At 39.7% G+C, this 18,321-nt stretch overlaps 2 protein-coding genes across 9 annotated transcripts in view; one reads left to right on the top strand and one right to left on the bottom strand.

The window, feature by feature from the left end:
- LOC127453288 (mitogen-activated protein kinase kinase kinase 5-like) overlaps nucleotides 1-2,309 on the bottom strand; it is a 422,352-nt gene extending 420,043 nt beyond the window's left edge. The window contains exon 1 of the mRNA XM_051719555.1: nucleotides 2,056-2,309. The gene's annotated coding sequence lies outside the window, so the exon portion shown is untranslated. The remainder of the gene's footprint in view (nucleotides 1-2,055) is intronic.
- LOC127453286 (receptor-type tyrosine-protein phosphatase U) overlaps nucleotides 1-18,321 on the top strand; it is a 330,391-nt gene that overhangs the window by 180,160 nt on the left and 131,910 nt on the right. For all 8 annotated transcript variants that reach the window (XM_051719543.1, XM_051719544.1, XM_051719545.1 and 5 more), the window contains exon 4: nucleotides 15,590-15,665. In XM_051719543.1, coding sequence (XP_051575503.1) covers nucleotides 15,590-15,665 — 76 coding nt within the window. The remainder of the gene's footprint in view (nucleotides 1-15,589; nucleotides 15,666-18,321) is intronic.

Genomic DNA, 18,321 nt, shown 5'->3' on the forward strand with positions numbered 1-18,321 from the left:
CCTCAGCAGTGCCACAAACTGAACTCCATGCCACGCCGAATTGAGGCAGTAATTAAAGCAAAAGGAGCCCCTACCAAGTATTGAGTACATATACAGTAAATGAACATACTTTCCAGAAGGCCAACAATTCACTAAAAATGTTTTTTTTATTGGTCTTATGATGTATTCTAATTTTTTGAGATAGTGAATTGGTGGGTTTTTGTTAAATGTGAGCCAAAATCATCACAATTAAAAGAACCAAAGACTTAAACTACTTCAGTCTGTGTGCATTGAATTTATTTAATACACGAGTTTCACAATTTGAGTTGAATTACTGAAATAAATGAACTTTTCCACGACATTCTAATTTATTGAGATGCACCTGTATGTCATGCCGGCCCCTAATCGGGTTAATCAGCCGAGGTGAGGGATAAAGGCAGCCGGATGCAGCAGTTCGGGACAGAGAGAGCCACACGCAGCTGCCATGTTTGTTTTAATTTTACATTAAATATTACTTTGACTGTTCAGCCGGTTACCGCCTCCTCCTTTCCCATTTGAACCCTGTTAAAATTTGTTTGTGTGGTTCTGATTTTCATTATTTTAAACTTTGTTTTTTTTCTTTACTCTTGGTTGAGAATGTGGAAGAGCAAGATAGTTTTCCATTTGTGTCTCTCCTTGAATGTTGTCTTTACATTGTCTCTATTTCTGTGTCTCGGTCTCTCTCCCCTGTAATTGCTATAAATTGAATTTCCTCTAATCCGCAGTCATATAACTCTCCACTGCAACTGCAAGCTTTTTTTCTCTCTTCCAAATACATGTTTTCAATGTTTATTGCGCACACCTCCCGCTCATAAATCGCCCCTCTGTGACACTTTCTGCAACTCTTGTCATGTGGAGGGCAATGCGGTGCTTGACGCTGGTGTTGAACGGAGCGTTGACGCCTCGACTCAACTCATGTGAAATGCACTTTACAATGATGAAAGAACATTATTGAAACTCAAAATTATTATTATTTGTCTATTATTGTGGTCTTTTCTGATAAAAGCCTTGCACAGCAGTTTAAATAGGCTACTGTAGGAAAATGATACCGTAGATTTGCTTTGTGTTTATAATTCTTATACTGAAGTCAGTAAATTTGTAGCCATGCAAGTTTTAATAAAGGAGAATGTAAGGACGTAATTGAAACTCACTATTATTAGACTATTATTGTTGTCTTTTTGGATGAAAAATAATGCTCAGACTGAAGGAAGACTATAGATCTTCTTTGTTCTTTTAATGCTTAGACACTATAAAGTCTCTTGGTAGATTTCGCTCATGAACGACTCAAAATGATTCACTGACTCACTCATAGCACATAAGATGCAATCATTTGTCGCCACCTAGTGACATTTCCAGAAGGGGTCACTGAACTAATCAGTTAATAAAATTGAACAAATTTGTGAAACAGAAGCAAGCCTCACCAAAATACTCTTTATTTTGCAGCTAATTCTGCACAATTGCAAACTTGAATAAACTTGAATCACTTAAATAGCTGGAATTGCTGCTTTTAGCTTATTCTTTAAAAAAATATCCCCAGATATCTTGGACCAGTGATTGTTTTACCTTTTTCACCCCTCATGAGTTTGCATCCCTGTAATTTGTTGTGGCATTGCAAGAACAAATCTACAAATTAGAAAAGAAGCAAATTTGTTGTTTTTTCATTACCCATTTAGCGCTCTTGCCACCTGTGACCTCACACAGCGTAGACTTTTTTTCTTTTTTTGCATAGCCAAATTTAAAACATTACAAGTAAACACGCTACTAAGAAGGACAGAAAACATGGATAAGTTCTTGAAAAGGAAAATTATTGACGATGGTTAGCCTATGTGGGATAGTGGTGTGCCGTAAAATGTTTTAGTTGTAAAAAGTGTGCTGTGGCTGAAAAAAGGTTGGGAAACACTGGTGTACACTACAGTCTTCAAAGACAAAGGACAACTGGCTCTAGCAAAGACAGAAAGAGATGTGGAAGGCCAGATGTACAACTAAACAAGAGGATAAGTACATCAGAGTCTCTAGTTTGAGAAATAGATGCCTCACATGTCCTCAGCTGACAGCTTCATTGAATTCTACCCGCTCAACACCAGTTTCATGTACAACAGTAAAGAGAAGACTCAGGGGTGCAGGCCTTATGGGAAGAATTGCAAAGAAAAAGCCACTTTTGAAACAGAAAAACAAAAAGAAAAGGTTAGAGTGGGCAAAGAAACACAGACATTGGATAACAGATAATTGGAAAAGAGTGTTATGGATCTTAACCCCATTGAGCTTTTGTGGGATCAGCTAGACTGTAAGGTGCGTGATAAGTGCCCAACAAGACAGAAACAGCTATGGCAAGTGCTACATGAAGCATGCGGTGAAATGCCACCTGAGTATCTGGACAAACTGACAGCTGGAATGCCAAGGATCTGTCATTGCTCCATGTGGAGTATTTTTTGATGACAACTCTTTGAAGTAGTTTAAGAAGTTCTTCTTATTTCTTTCAAACTGTAATAGTAATTTTACACCTTATTAATGTCCTGACTACAATGTGATCAGTCGAATGCCACTTTGGTGAATAAAAGTACCCATTTCTTTCCATAAGAGCAAAATCTGTATATCATTCCAAACTTTTGGACGCCAGTGTGTGTGTGTGTGTGTGTGTGTGTGTGTGTGTGTGTGTGTGTGTGTATATATATATATATATATATATATATATATATATATATATATATATATATATATATATATATTTACACACACAGTACTGTGCAAAAGTTTTAGGCACTTGGGAAAAATGATGCATAGTGAGATGTCTTTAAAAATAATGCAATAAATAGCTTGAATTTATCAATTAACGTCATACAAAGTCCAGCAAAAAGTTAAATCAATATTTGGTGTGACCACCTTTTCCTTCAAAACAGCACCAATTCTACTAGGTACACCTGGATACAGTTTTCCTTGGTTGTTGGCAGATAGGATGTTCCAAGCTTCTTGGAGAATTTGCCACAGTTCTTCTATTTTGGCTGTCTCAATTGCTTCTGTCTCTTCTTGTAATCCCAGACTGACTCTATGTTCAGTGGGGGGCACTGTGGGGACCATGCCATTTGTTGCAGGGCTCCCTGTTCTTCTATTCTATTCTATTCTATTTGCAAAAGAAATGTTTGGGAGTCTAAAATGTATATTTCCTATTAACACACTAAAGCTGAAAATATAAATAACCATCTTAAGACAATTGTTTTTGTGAAGCATCTTATGTGCCTAAAACTTTTGCACAGTACTGTATATATATATATATATATATATATATATATATATATATATATATATATATATATATGTATATGTATTCTGTATATATACTGTATACGCTGTATATGCGCTGTATTGGCAACACGAGGGGGACCAACACAATATTAGGCAGGTGGTTTTAATGTTGTGGCTGATCAGTCTGTGTGTGTGTGTGTGTGTGTGTGTGTGTGTGTGTGTATGTATATGTGTATATATATATACACAACAGTTAGTTCCGCTCCTCAATTCTCATTGGACAAGAGACGTTCCATGAGTGCTGATGGTCTCACAACACACTCGGACACTTGTTTTCATGCCGTTCTAATGTGTAAGAGCAGTGCAGATGTGTTAAGAGCCATCTGTCTCTTTACATTTAATTTTGTGACATTACATATGGTGGAGGCAAAAGACCATTTTTGTGTGTAATATGAGCCAGTTGGTGACGTGAAGTGAGTCAGCATCACACAGTGTTTATATTCAACAACACTCTGTGATCGCTCGAATTACTGCTGTTACATCTCCCTTTAGATGTCTAGGGGTATAAGAGCATGTAACATATAAGTGATAAGGTTAACTAAATTAAGAGAATTAAATAAAAAGTAAATGGGTTCGTTTACCGATAACTTGCGTGACGGAATGAATCAGGCAGAGACTTGTGGGTTACTGAGTGGGCAGTGGGTTACTGCTAAATATATTTTTTTCTTTTTTTGTAACAAATCGTAAAAATAATACACCAGATCATTTTTACAGTGCAAAAGTGAAACATCAAATAATTATTTACAGAATATATACAAATGATAAAACGAAAAACTGAACACAGGAGTGAAGAACAATGAGCGGGGCTAAAGCAAAGAAATCAACAAAACAAAACATCCGCTATCTTACATCTTTTAAGTCCTAAGCTAACAAAGAAAATAAAGTTATGAAAATGTCCTGGTTACTTTCATAACCTCTGTTTCCTGATGGAGGGAACGAGACGTTGTGTTGATGTAGTGACATTAGGGGTCGCCCTTGGGAGCCCCAAACACCTCTGATCTTTGAGAAAAGGCCAATGGGAATTGGCAAGTGGAATTTGCATGCCACTCCCCGGACATACGGGTATAAAAGGAGCTGGCTCGCAACCACTCATTCAGGTTTTGTGCTGAGGAGCCGAGACAAGGTCCCAGTCATTTCAGTGGGTAGTTCAGTGTTGTGGCAGGAGAGACACAATGTCTCATTCCCTCCATCAGGGAATGGAGGTTACGAAAGTAACCAGGACGTTCCCTATCTATCACTCACTCGACGTTGTGTTGATGTAGTGACACAAGTTGTCCCTATATGAAATGCCACAACTAGCTGAACTATGTTACATGGACTGGCGGTGCGAGACAGGCAGACCACTGCGTGCCTTGTAGCCAGCGCACCTGGCCATCACGTAACCTCCCCCAATGCTCCTACGAGCATCGTACGGTCCCCTGCACCTTGGGGACAAGTTGACTGCCCAAAAAATGGGGACAGGATACCCCAGCCGTGGCCTCTTCTCCTATTTTTTTCTCCCCAAAAAAGAGTGAAAATCGATCGACTGGGGGCCATAAGTGTCCACGTCAGGGGGGTGTCACTCCCAAGGGGAAGACACAGCGGAGACCTCACCCTGCCCAAAGGGGAAGTAATGTGTGGAAATATGTCACATGGTCTTACCAAGTTTTGTTGGCAGTGTCGCATGTGGAGAAATCCCTGTGGTAGGTTCTACCCAGCGGGGACGGAACTCTACAAACACGGCGACCGGTGGTAGAGGGGACTCTGCCCAAGGAAGATGCGGATTTACCAACGGGGAAACCATCTCGTGGAAGATAAATCACACGGGGTTACAGACAGGTAACCAGCACATGTGGAGCACCTACCCCAGTACAGGGCCTACTAGCACATGTACTGGGCCAGCATCGAGTTTCTCCATGAACTCGCCTGCCACAGGGCTAAGGAGGAAGGACATCCAGGGTCCACGGTATCGTGAACACAGCTGGGGGGTAAAAAGCACACTTCTCCCCCTCCAGGAGGGGAAAGGCGCTATATGCAAGTGGTACACCTGGCCAGTTGTCCCACCAACTTACCTGTTCATACCTGACAACACACGGGACGAACCAGCTCAACCCGGAGATTGAGGAACCTCACGAAGGTCTACAGATGTCTGCCAAAGAGGCGCCATTGGCTGGGGCCCAGGAGGCCGCCACACTCCTGGTGGAGTGTGCCTGAAGCCCCAAGGTGAGCTTCACGTCCTAGGCATGGTATGCCAAAGCGATGGCGTCAACAACCCAGTGGGCGACCCTCTGTTTGGAGACAGCGCTCCCATTCCGCCGTCCTCCTTAGCAGACAAAGAGCTGCTCAGAGCCTCTAAAGCTCTGCGTGCGATCCAAGTAGATGTGCAAAGCATGCACCGGACACAGCAACGAAAAGGCTGGGTCTGCCTCCTCCTGGGGCAGCTTCGCTTGCAGGTTCACCACCTGATCCCTAATCGGGATCGTGGGAACCTATGGGCATAGAGCTCGGTCGGGGCCACAGGACCACGTGAGAGTATTCTGGACCGAACTCCTGGCACGTGTCACTGACAGAGAATGCCTGCAGGTCCCCTACCCTCTTGATGGACGTGAGCTCAGTCAGGAGGGCAGTCTTCAAGAAACTGCCTTAAGCTCAACTGTTTCTGTACAGATAATCATCGTGTGAACGCTGTTACAATACCAGACTGCTTTCCAATAACCGAGTATGGAAGACTGCTTTGATAGTGTAGGGTCAGTGAAGTTTGTCAGTAAGCTCAATTTGCTTAAAGCAAATTATTTTGACCCCCAGGGCATCGGAAATTTCTGCTTTCGTGACACCAGATTGCGTCCTACAATATAATGTTATGGCGTTTGGTTTGTGAAACGCCGCTGACACATTTCAAAGACTGGTCAATTTAGTGCTTGTTGATGTTCCTAATTGCAGTGCTTACCTTGACGATCTGATTGTCTATTCATAAAGTTTGTCGGAGCATGTATCGTTGCTAGAAACTGTGTTTAAGTGTCTAGAGAAGGCATCTCTGACACTAAACCTTGCTAAGTGTGAGATCGGGAAAGCAACTGTGACCTATTTAGGTAAAAAAGTGGGACAGGGTCAACTGTTTGACAGCAAAAATTTTGGCTATTAGTGGATTTCCCATGCCAACTACCAGATGTGAGCTACGTAGGTTTTTAGGCATGGCCGGTTACTATCTGTGTTTTTGCTGGAATTTTTCTTCTGTTGTCACTCCATTGACTACTTTACTTAGTCCTTCAGAGCCGTTTGTATGGTCACTTGAATGTCAAGATGCTTTTGACAACATTAAAACCCTGTTATGCAGTGCTCCCGTGTTGTCTGCCCCAGATTTTTAGAAGTAGATCCTAGCAATGTAGGAGCAGGTGCTGTTCTTTTGCAGGAGGGGATGGAAGGGATAGATCATCCTGTTTGTTATTTCTCGAAGAAGTTTAATAAATATCAGCGTAATTATTCTACTATCGAGAAAGAAGCTCTAGCGTTATTGTTGGCACTTTAACATGTGTCATAACGGTTTATATAGACCATAATCCACTGACTTCTGCGCATTACAACCAGAACCAGAGGTTGATGAGATGGTCCCTCATCATTCAAAATTATAACCTTGAGATAAAGTACAAAAAAAATGTATGGATAATATAGTTGCAGATGTTTTGTCCCGGGTTTGATGAGGTGAGTTATTTATTTGTCAATAATTTGGTGCTTTTGTCAAACACTATATTATGTATAGATGTTTGTTTTTAAGGGTGTGGGTGTTACGTTCTGTGGCGTATTTCGCTTGTGTTTTCTTTCCTCTTTTAATTTATTCTTTACTGTCATGATTCTTAGGTTTTGTGATTGGTTATTCATCACATCAGTCATCATTAGTTAACGTGATGACACCCCTCAAGGAACCAATCCGGACTCACCTTCTCTGTATAAACACCTGGAAGTGACATGAGGAAACAGGCTTGTTTTTCTCTCGGTTGATTTCGGACTTGTTTTGCTGTTTTAGCAGCAAAACAAGTGGAGACAGCAGCGACTCAAGTCGTTGCGAGCCACTCACATTCTGCGTGACCTCGACAGCGTGGCAGACCCCAGGTGGTCCAGTTGGTTTGGAGTCGATTCGGTCAAGTGCAGGTAAGCCTGTTCGCTTCCCGGGAATCCTTCCACTGCCCGCTCTGGTACACCCTGACCGAGGCTTCCCTCGGCACAGATGCGCTGGCACAAAGCTGGCCCCGGGGGCCACGCTAGTGTGCGTTCCCCCCAGTGAGCCTATTTGCACAGACCCTGTGCAAGGTCAGGGAGGACGAGGAGCAGGTCATCCTAGTGGCACACTACTGGCCCACCCAGACTTGGGTCTTGGACCTCACGCTCCTCGTGACAGCCCCTCCCTGGCGAATTCCCCTGAGGAGGGTTCTCCTCTCTCAGGGACAGGGCACCATCTGGCACCCACAATCAGACCTCTGGAATGTTCATGTCTGGCACTTGGACGGGACATGGAAGACCTAAGTGGCCTACCACCCATGGTGGTAGACACGATCACTCAGGCTAGGGCTCCCTCTACGAGGCACCTATATGTCTTGCAGTGGTGTCTGTTTGCTAAGTGGTGTTCTTCCCAACGCGAAGACCCTCAGAGATACGCAGAGACTTCTTTCCGCTGAGGGTTCTATTTGTGCTTCAAAAATAAACAGTTGGCTACTTTTCACTGTTCTGTTTAGGCAGCTGAACATTCGCTAAAGACTTCAACAAGGAACTCTTTTCAGCACTTGCTATTTGAAAAACTTTTTTATGCATAAGCATAAAATTCGTCTGCCAGCACGGCAGCTTGCGAAAGTGTCGCCACCTTCTGCTCATTTAAATACAGCACCATCTGCTCAGGAAGGCACTGCTTAAAATCCTCAAGTAACATAAGTTCCCTAAGTGAGGCAAAATCATCAGCCTTACTAGAAATGCACCACTTGTCAAAGAGAATTATCTTCTCTCGTGCAAATTCTATGAAGGTTTGAGTAGTATTTTACTTACAATTACAAAAATGTTGCCTGTAAGCCTCTGGGACTAACTCATATGCTCTAAGTATGGCCAGTTTAACTACGTCATTCTTTAGGCCATCTTCCAAAGATAAGATAGAGTACACTTCTAAAGCTTTGCCAGCTAATTTGTATTGCAACAGTAATGACCAAACATCTTTCGGCCAACCTAAGGAAGTTGCTATCCTCTAAAAAGTGTTAAAATAACGATCCACTTCTGATTCTCTAAAATTCGGCACCAAAGCAATGTGTTTTTCCACATCAAATGTGGTGGAAACTGAAATAGATGCATTATCACTCACCGACGAGAAGCTCTGCTGAACAGAGGAGACCGATGCAACCTTAGCCACTTCCATCTCCAACTGACGAAGCTTCACTTCTTTTTTTACTTGAATTTTCGAGCCTGCAAATCTCGAGACGCAGATCCATCTCTGCTTGGCAGGCTTGTGCTCGTTCCTGCACCTCCGTAAGGAGTCGTGCAATTCACACTTTCACTTGTGCCTCCCCTCTTGAACTGGGAGTACCTGGTGAAAAAGGTTCAAAGGGTGGCAAGGCTACCCTGGTTTCAGCCTCCGCCTCTATCACAGCTGTCTCTACCTCCACTTTACCCAGTTCAGAGTCATCAACAAGCTGCCCCTCGCTAAAAAGATTGGTCTCAACATCAACGTCAGGCAATTTTAACATTTCCAGCTCAAACAGCCAGTTTATTATGTCGGCTTTAATTTGTTTTTTTAGCGATTGCTTTTGTAATGGGAATACGGAAGTGTGTAGCTATTGTTAACAATTCATCCTTCCTACACTTTTCAATCACCTCCAAAGAGGGGTTGTCAAGAAAACTTTGCAAATTAAATGCCATGAGCAAGCTTAGTAACAATAACTAAACTACACTTACTAAACAAACATAAATACAGAGGGTAGCACCCGCTCCATTCCTGGTGTGTTTAGACAAACTCAAACGCTACACAGTGCAGTGTAAATCACGTGACATGCTAACCTATCCCTCCTCTCTGGGTCCGGGAAGTTAGTTTCAAATGAGCGATTTAAGCGATGCACTGTCACAACAAATTAACCAAGCAACATAAACTTAGGAAAGAAAATGAAACCATTAAGAAACATAACTTTAACAACAAAATGGTTGTTTCACTAATAAATCAATCAGAGAGGCTAACACAAAACAGCAAAACAAGACAACCGAGAGAAAAACAAGCCTGTTTCCTCCGCCTCCTCCTTCTTCTTCTTGGTTTTTAACGGCGGGTGGCATCCAACGTAAATGGTGCATTACCGCCACCTTCTGCTCCGGAGTGTGGAACAGAGCTTAAATTCTACCTATCAATCCTGTTTTTCTTATGAATTCAAAGAAAGTTCTACTGTTTTTCCAACTTGACATATTTGTTAATTCCTTAATACCTTAATTCCATTCTTCATCAACTCCTCCATCATATTTTTCCTTTCTTGTTCATATTTAGTGCATTCAGTAATTGCATGTGATATATTCTCCTCAACCTGACAGTATTCACACAACCCATCTGGATGTTTTCCTGTTATTTTTAGTGTACTATTTAAATTTGAATATCCTAACCTTATTCTGTTGTAAACAACTTCCTCTTTCCTTGACTTACCTATATTTCCTATTTTCCGATTAACTTTATTGGTTTTGCTGTAAAGAAATCTACCCTTTGTTTCATTGTTCCACTTTCCTTGCCATTCTTCTATTGCTTTACCCCATATTACTGCTTTAAGTTCTGACTTACTTAATGCAACTTGTAATTCTATTATTTCTCTTTGTAATGCTTGTTTTGCTAATTTATCCACCTCCTCATTTCCCTTTATACCTACATGTGCCTGAACCCACATAAACCTAATTACTGTACCCTCTCGAATTATTCTTGTATGTACTTGTAAATTTCTAAACAGAATATCTTGTCGGCTGGATTTGAAAGATCTCAGGCTCTTAAGTACTGAAACAGAGTTAGAACACATTAAAATGTATCCTGGTTTGTGTTCTTCTACCCACTGTAAAGCCATGAATATCACCAGCATTTCCATGGTATATACTCCCAAATAATTTGAACTTCGTTTTATTCCACTTTCTTTCAATTTTGATACTATAAATGCTGCTCCAGTTGTCTGATGCTCTGGATCTTTTGACCCATCTAAGCCTGTTACCTCTTGTCACTTCCAGGTGTTTATACAGGATGGTTTATACAGAGGGTGAGTCCGGATTGGTTCCTTGAGGGGTGTCGTCACATTAACTAATGATTATTGATGTGATGAATAACCAATCTCAAAACCTAAGAATCATGACAGTAAAGAATAAATGAAAAGAGGAAAGAAAACACAAGCAAAATACGCCACAGAACGTAACAACTACTACACTGCTAAAGCTAGGAAATAGCTTTAAGCGGCTTTAAACTAACAACTTCAGCATTAAGGGTCATCACAGCTGAGAGACATAGCAGAGAAAATAGGTTGCATTTCACCAAAATGACATTATCTCCAGAAAGCTGACTAACACACTACAGCATCATCAACAGGTGATCGCACACGATCCATCTCTCTCTCTCTCTCTCACACACACACACACATCCTTGTTTCTCCAATAACATGTTAGAAACAGCCCAAGCTGTGATACTAGTAATTCTGAAGTGATGTTTTTGAGAGGCTTGGACGCATCATTTGGTTTGAACCAGCAACGGCAGATTGTGATCCGTCGTGTAAGAAAGTATTTCCATGCACAAATGTGTTTTTTGTGACCGTACTCAGTTTTCCCTAATTTTTAAAATGTACTTGTTGTATATAAGCAATATATATATATATATATATATATATATATATATATATATATATATATATATATATATATATATATACACACACACACACACAGTACATATATACACTATATATATTTTTACTTATTGGTATGTATTTTATAGGTGTGTTTCATGGATTTCTTGGTGCTCTTGTAGTAGCTTTATAGATGTTTATATATATATATATATATATATATATATATATTTTTTTTTTTTTTTTTTTTTTTTTTCTTCTTCTCCTTGTCTAACGCTCACATGCAATCATGAAATCCACTGAAAGAAAATTTCCCCAAGGGGACAAATAAAGGCACTTCTAATGAATAGATAGATAGACAGACATTTTCGCTCAAACTTACTGAAGGATTCAACATAAATGTATTTTAAATCATAAATGACACAACAGTATCTGACATTGGCAACAAAAAGTAAAGCTCTATAATAAAGTTACGTAAACAACAGCACTCCATTTATTTTGTTTCATTGTAATAAGAAAATGTAATATTTTTTTTTTAATATTTTTTTTTAATTTATTTTAGAAAAAATAAATGTAAATTTATTTATAAAAATAAATGTTTGTCTACACTCAAGTCATTTATATTTGTATAGCACTTTTCACAATACACATATTTTCAAAGCAGCTTTATAGGAAAGCATGGCTTAAAGTCATAAAGCCCCCAGTGAGCAAGCTAAAGTGACTGTAGCAAGGAAATCAATTCTTTCAATGTTATTTAGTGGTGGGGGCCAAAAAAAAAAAAAAACTAGAGAGGAACCTGACCTCTGGTTTTACGATAAATGAAAATATTGGATTATTTATACATAATCCAAATATTTTTTAGCGGCTTGAACAAAAACCAATTGGCACACATAATTTTTTCACATAACTTTACCGCCATTATTACTGGCTTATAACATGCGTGCAAGTGTTGTACTCATACCTGTTTACATTTCCACATCAAAATCAGAGAATAATAGGTTGTTTGCCATTTGCCATCGATCTTCTCGCTTATGTACTGTAGATCTGTTGCTCTGCTGTGCTGGGGAGGAGACTGTTTCATAGCTCTCAGTGTTGCGCTGCTTGTTTTTAATTACACTATAATGTGTTTGCTTATGTATCGTATGATGCATATTGTATTGAATCATGAGAGTTGTATCGTACAATACAATATTTTTTTGCACCCCTAATAGATAGATAGATGGATGGATGGATAGACAGCTCAAGCAATATTTTGATTGATAAAGCGATAGAGATAGTGACAGAGCGATAGGTAGAGTGATAGAGCACTATATAGTGATAGATTGATTGGTAGATAGAGTGATTGATTAATTGAGCGATAGATTGTTGATGGAAATATATTTAAAGTTAGATATAGCTTTAGATGTAATGTATTTGCAATACAATTTAATGATAGCAAACGAGTCAAAATCTTTGTTTTTTTTGGAGATTGATGAAATGCAAGCAATGACACACCCATGGGCTGGTGGGGGAATGTTGAAAACACATTTTTGAGTAATCTTCCTTACCAAAACGTTGCATCATTCCACATGTCTGGTGTTAGTTTATTGTGGTTCCAATGCAGTCCTTTCCAACAGGAGATTACAGTGGGGTTACAGAGACTGAGCCAGTGCTGGCTGTATATTCTGCTTTCTGGAGCCACATTTCCCTCTCTTCCCACAAAGCACGTTGTGTTTTGTAGATCCCAATCAGAGACTTCACATCCATCTTATGTGTGTCGGCGCTGGCGGACATCAAGGCAGTGTTAGGAGGATGAAATCACACTGTTCCGTGATGAAATATAAGGTGTCTGACAGAGTGGTGGGAGTTGTAGGGAGTCTGGAAGGTCTTGCTGACCAGGTGATGGTAAAATGAAACTTGAAATGGGGCCTCTGTACCAGGAAGGCTTTGAGAGATATTGACGGCATCTTAAATCAGCAAACCGCAAATGCTGCAACACATACAAATCCCTTTGCAGCAATAGCAATACATGCTAATAATTCGACCTATATGTTTTGTGCTGTAAGGATGATGCATGGGGAAACAGCTGTGCTGTTTCAGCAGCTGCGGGTTAAATTTTTAACAGCGAATTGAGTAATAACCCTCAATCAAAACCACAATCAACATTAAACTCAGTGCACTTTGCTGTTGATGGCCCACCAACTTTCACTGTCATGGACACAGATGTGCTTCCTTCATCTATTCATGGAAAACAATAAGTGAAGAGTAAAGCTTTCGCCCACTAGTGATGCACAGACGTGAAAATTATTGTCTGAAACTGACAATTATATTAATAAATTAGACATTTTTTATTTTTTTAACTGTCACTTCTTTTGTCATTATAAGAATTTTTGTTCTTAATTTAGTCTCCTGATTTTCCAGTATGTCTCTTGAGGAAAAAGAGCCTAATAATCACACACAATTATCATGTGGAGTTTCAGAAGAGATCTCAACAATGTCACAAACTGCTAGAGTTTTTCAAGATATCAAAGTCTGCGAGTCTGAGATTTCAATTATGAACTCAATCATTTGTCATCAAATTATTTAAGATCAAATGTGACATGCTCCATCATTTTAGATCACTTTGACCCAGAAACACATTTATAGAGTGATATGCACTAAAGTAAAAAGCAAAGTCTCGGCCAACATTTACATTATTTCTTGGCAACAGTTTAGAGACATAATAATGATATCATTATAAAGCTAACACTTTCCATTTTTACCTTGTCAGGGTTAAAGTAACGCAAAACTATGGAGTAGAGCTTTGCTATCCACATACATTTTATAGCTCTATACTTTTACTAAATGCAAACACTTCTCTCATTTGCGTCCATTCATATTTTTCCTAAGGAATTTTAAGAGAAACATCTGAGACAAAGTTGATTATTAAATTAAACATCACTGAGAACTCCATTAAGTCTGCTGAGCTACTGAATAAAAGTGTAACATCAGAGCAATACAATTCCTTGTGGGCATGTCGGCTCCAACAATTAAAAAAATATATATTGTTTAAATAAAATGACAAGTCAATAGAAAGTCTGTGTTGTTACAGTGTACATGTGTTAGTGTAGATCAATGAAATATTAACTTTAAACAAACTCTTCCAAACAGAGATGTTTCTTTTTTGATGCACTATTTATGCATAAAACACAACAGAAAGGTGATCGAAATTTCAGTGCATTCCTATTAGTTACTTGAAAGTAAACAAACAAACAAAAATGATTTCGTTTTTGATGCAGAAACTGTAATTCCAAATGTGGGTAGCCTCCCACACTAATGCTGAAAGAGCAAACACAGCCTCCACCCTCGCCTCAATGTGTAATAACATCTCATCATCACTGTCGTGTGCACAATATTGATCTGATTTCATTACACTGGGGTGACCGTCCTTTGTGTACTGCCGTTGGCATGTGTGGAGCCCCTCTCTGGTCTCCGGGGACTGGTGCCCCTTAAGATCATATTACGAGCTTGTGTGTGTGTGTGTGTGTGTAGCATGGTGAATGAGAGCCATGTGTCACAGGCCTCCTGATGAAGCCATTATTTTCTACAGGCCCCAGGGGCCCTTAGTGAAGTTGACATTCATTTTCACTCCCATTCTCATTCTCTTTCTCTATTTGGCATCCTTTTTCAATCCTTTCTCCTCTCTCAATGACTGTCAAAACATTCCATGTGCAAAATGAAGAAGGATGAAGTTCTCAGCCTCACTTTTCAATCTTTCATCAACTTGGTTGACAGTTTTGTTGACAACTAGGATGCGCCTCTTACTTGTTTGCTTTATATTTAGTCATTATTTCGTAAGCTTAGAGTGTGTAATTTCTGCACCATTAGTGTCACCAAATGAAATAGCAAAAATAACCTTGCTTTTTGAGGAAACCTATTAACCTATATATGGCTTACTCGGAAGAAAATATTTTAACATCGAAAAAACATCTAACTTCAAACTGTCTAAGACAATAATACAAATCTATTCGATTCAATATGTTTTATTTGTGTAGCGCTTTTTTACTAAACATATTGTTCCATAGCAGCATCACAAAAAATGTGTCTTTACAAACCAAGGAAAAACAAGGAAAAGCTCCATAAGATGTTAAATAGATCACAATAAATCTAGAGCTGGCAGCCCATTAAAAATACATGTTTTGCTGTTAGCTTGATTTAACTATCATGATATTCAAGAAATACCATTTGAAAAATAACATTTCAAAAGGTGTCAATACAGTATATACCCCAAGGCATCACTCACGAAAGCAACATTTCAAAGTGAGCAAACACCAGTAGGTTTTTTGAAGTTTTTTATTTGTCTAGTCACACTGTATATTTCAAATATAATCAGCAACAAATGACTTGATTTTACTACTTGACTGAAAACTATGCAAATATCCACATGTCAGAAATGTTCTGAATTCAAATACATTTCTGAAGGTCATGTTTTCCTCTCTTTATATTTTCAGATATTGCTGGAGGCAACTGTGGACCGTCAAGGCTACATTGCTGTTGATGACATACTCCTGTTGAACTACCCCTGCTGTGAGTAGTACACAACTGTCATTGTAGTGTGTAGAATTTTGTTTTAGCTGCATGAAAATGCGAAAGGACTGTACAAATATTTGGTTCACAATAGCCTTTTTATGGATGTAATGTTGTTACCTAATTATGCTAATTTGAGTCAACATACTGGAGCTGGAAACAAAGGAATATCTTACGCGTAAACTATTCATGCGAGTCTGGAGTTAAAATTAGCATTACTTAGTACTCCTAGAAGGGATGGTATGCATCACATACTTGAAAAACAAGATTAAATATAGCAAGAAAATACAATCAACACATTGTGTTTATACTAATAAAAGTCCAATAAAGCCCAGGGCTGCGTTTCCCAAAAGCATTGCAAGCCTAAGTAGATCGTAGAAACCATTGGCACCAATGGTCTCTACAATCAGCTTAAGCTTGCGATGCTTTTGGGAAATGCCACCCAGGCCATATAATAAACCATTATTTGGCCATTGATAATTGTACCAATTTCTGTCTCTTTGGACTTATTTTTTGTTTTCAAATATATTGGGTCAGTTAATTGTTTATTTAATTTCATCATTGTTGCGCACACGCGCAAACACTTACACCCTAATGTAAGTGCTTTTATAAAATTATAAGCTTCACATTTCTGTCTTTTAAACCCTCCAAAAATGTGTCCCATTCACTTCCATTGTAAGTGCCTCACTTAATAGGGGGCACGAGTTTAAATTATTTTTTTGTGGGAATCAACATTATGCCACAAATGCTGTTAATTGAACTTAGCTTGTATATCGAACATGGAATATTTCTTTAAGTTAGTAGCATCGCTACTATTAGTTACTCCCCTACACTAGGGTGTATAACTGCTATAGGTTAGTTTTGTAATATTTTAGTATACTTGAGTTGTAATAAACTGGCCATGGAGACGGTGTTAGGATCCATGTGCCGGAAGTTTATTATAAACACAAGCAAACAATCCAAATCGGCAGGCAAATAGAGGTAGTCGTTGAGCAAGCGGTATAATCCAATAAACCAAAAAGACAGTTCAACAAGGCAAACAAAACAAAGGGGTATCCAAAAGGCAGTAAATCCAGGAAAACAGGCAATGGTCATGACATGAAAACAATCAGCAAAGGCAATGGGAAAACGCTTGGTAAGGCAGGGTAAACTGGCAATACTTTGCAAAGTCAAAATTGAACAGCATGGTATTTATATAGTTTAAACAGGAAGTCACCAAAGAAACGGTAAAGAGTTAGTATTCAGGAGAGAGCTGATGAAACGGCGATAGAAGTTGGCGAAGCCCAGAAACCGCTGTAGTTCCTTGATTTAAGGTCGAGGCCATTCGGTGACTGCTGTTATCTTAGAGACATCCATTTCTACACCTTGATGGCTGATATTGTAGCCTAGGAAAGTGGTATGGGAGGTATGGAACATTTTTCTGCCTTGACAAATAGTTGGTGTTCCTGGAGATGTGATAGAACTGTCTTGACCTGCTGGATATGTTGTTCAATGTCTTGTGAGTAGATGAGGATGTCTTCAATGTAAGCCACCACACAATGATTCAGTAAGTCTCTGAATATCTCGTTGATAAAAGACTGGAAAACCGAGGGGGCGTCAGCAAGTCCATACGGCATGACCAAACATTCATAGTGCCCCCTGGTGGTGATGAAAGCAGTTTTCCACTCATCCCCTTATCGGATTCTGACAAGGTTATAAGCACTTCTCAGATCAAGTTTGGTATAGATCTTTGCCTCACGGAGTTGTTCAAGGGCTGAGGGGATAAGCGGTAATGGGTAACGGTACTTTATGGTGACAGAGTCCAGGCCTCGATATTCGATACAGGGATGTAGACCTCCATCCTTCTTTTCTACGAAAAAGGACACTGCAGCAGCTGGGGAGGAAGAGGGACGGATGTAACCAGAGGCAAGGGCTCCCTCAATGTAATTCTCCACTGCGAGGGTCTCGGGGCGTGACAGTGCATATGCCTTGCTTCTCGGTGGGGCTGTATTGGACAGAAGTTCAATGGCGCAGTCCCATGGATGAGGAGGAAGTTGTATAGCTTTGATTTTGCTAAACACCTCACTGAACTCTTCATACTTCTTGGGGATCGTGGGCTCCTTCTGTGATTCGGGGCTCTCAATACTGGTGATTAGACAAGGCATGGAAACAGCAACAAGGAGACAATGTTTGTGACAAAAACTTGACCATGGCGTGAGCTCACCTTGGTTCCAAGATATCGATGGGTCATGGATGGCCAGCCAGGGATGACCCAGGATAAGAGCATGCTTGGGCGAGTTGATGACATATAGTGAGATTTTTTTTCTACATGAAAAAGTCCAACCTTGATGGTTATCGGAACAGTCTGTTGGGTTATGCCAGTACCAATAGGAGTGTTGTCAACAGTGGTGATGTTAATCGTTGGGGAGCATTGAATGGTGGGTATGTTGAGTTCTTGTACAATCTCCTGATAAATGATATTAACAGCAGCACCAGAATCCACTAAAGCTGTAAAACTCTTTACATGATCACGTAATTTTATGTTACCTCTACAGGTAACATAAAATTACGTGAAACGTGTGATACAGTGTTCATTGTTCTCACATTTTGCCTTGACTCAGGAGAACTTTATTTCTTGTATGGGCATGCAGCGTTGAGATGACCTGGTGAGCCACAA

The sequence above is a fragment of the Myxocyprinus asiaticus genome, chromosome 15 (assembly GCF_019703515.2).
Source record: "Myxocyprinus asiaticus isolate MX2 ecotype Aquarium Trade chromosome 15, UBuf_Myxa_2, whole genome shotgun sequence".
Taxonomy (NCBI): domain Eukaryota; kingdom Metazoa; phylum Chordata; class Actinopteri; order Cypriniformes; family Catostomidae; genus Myxocyprinus; species Myxocyprinus asiaticus.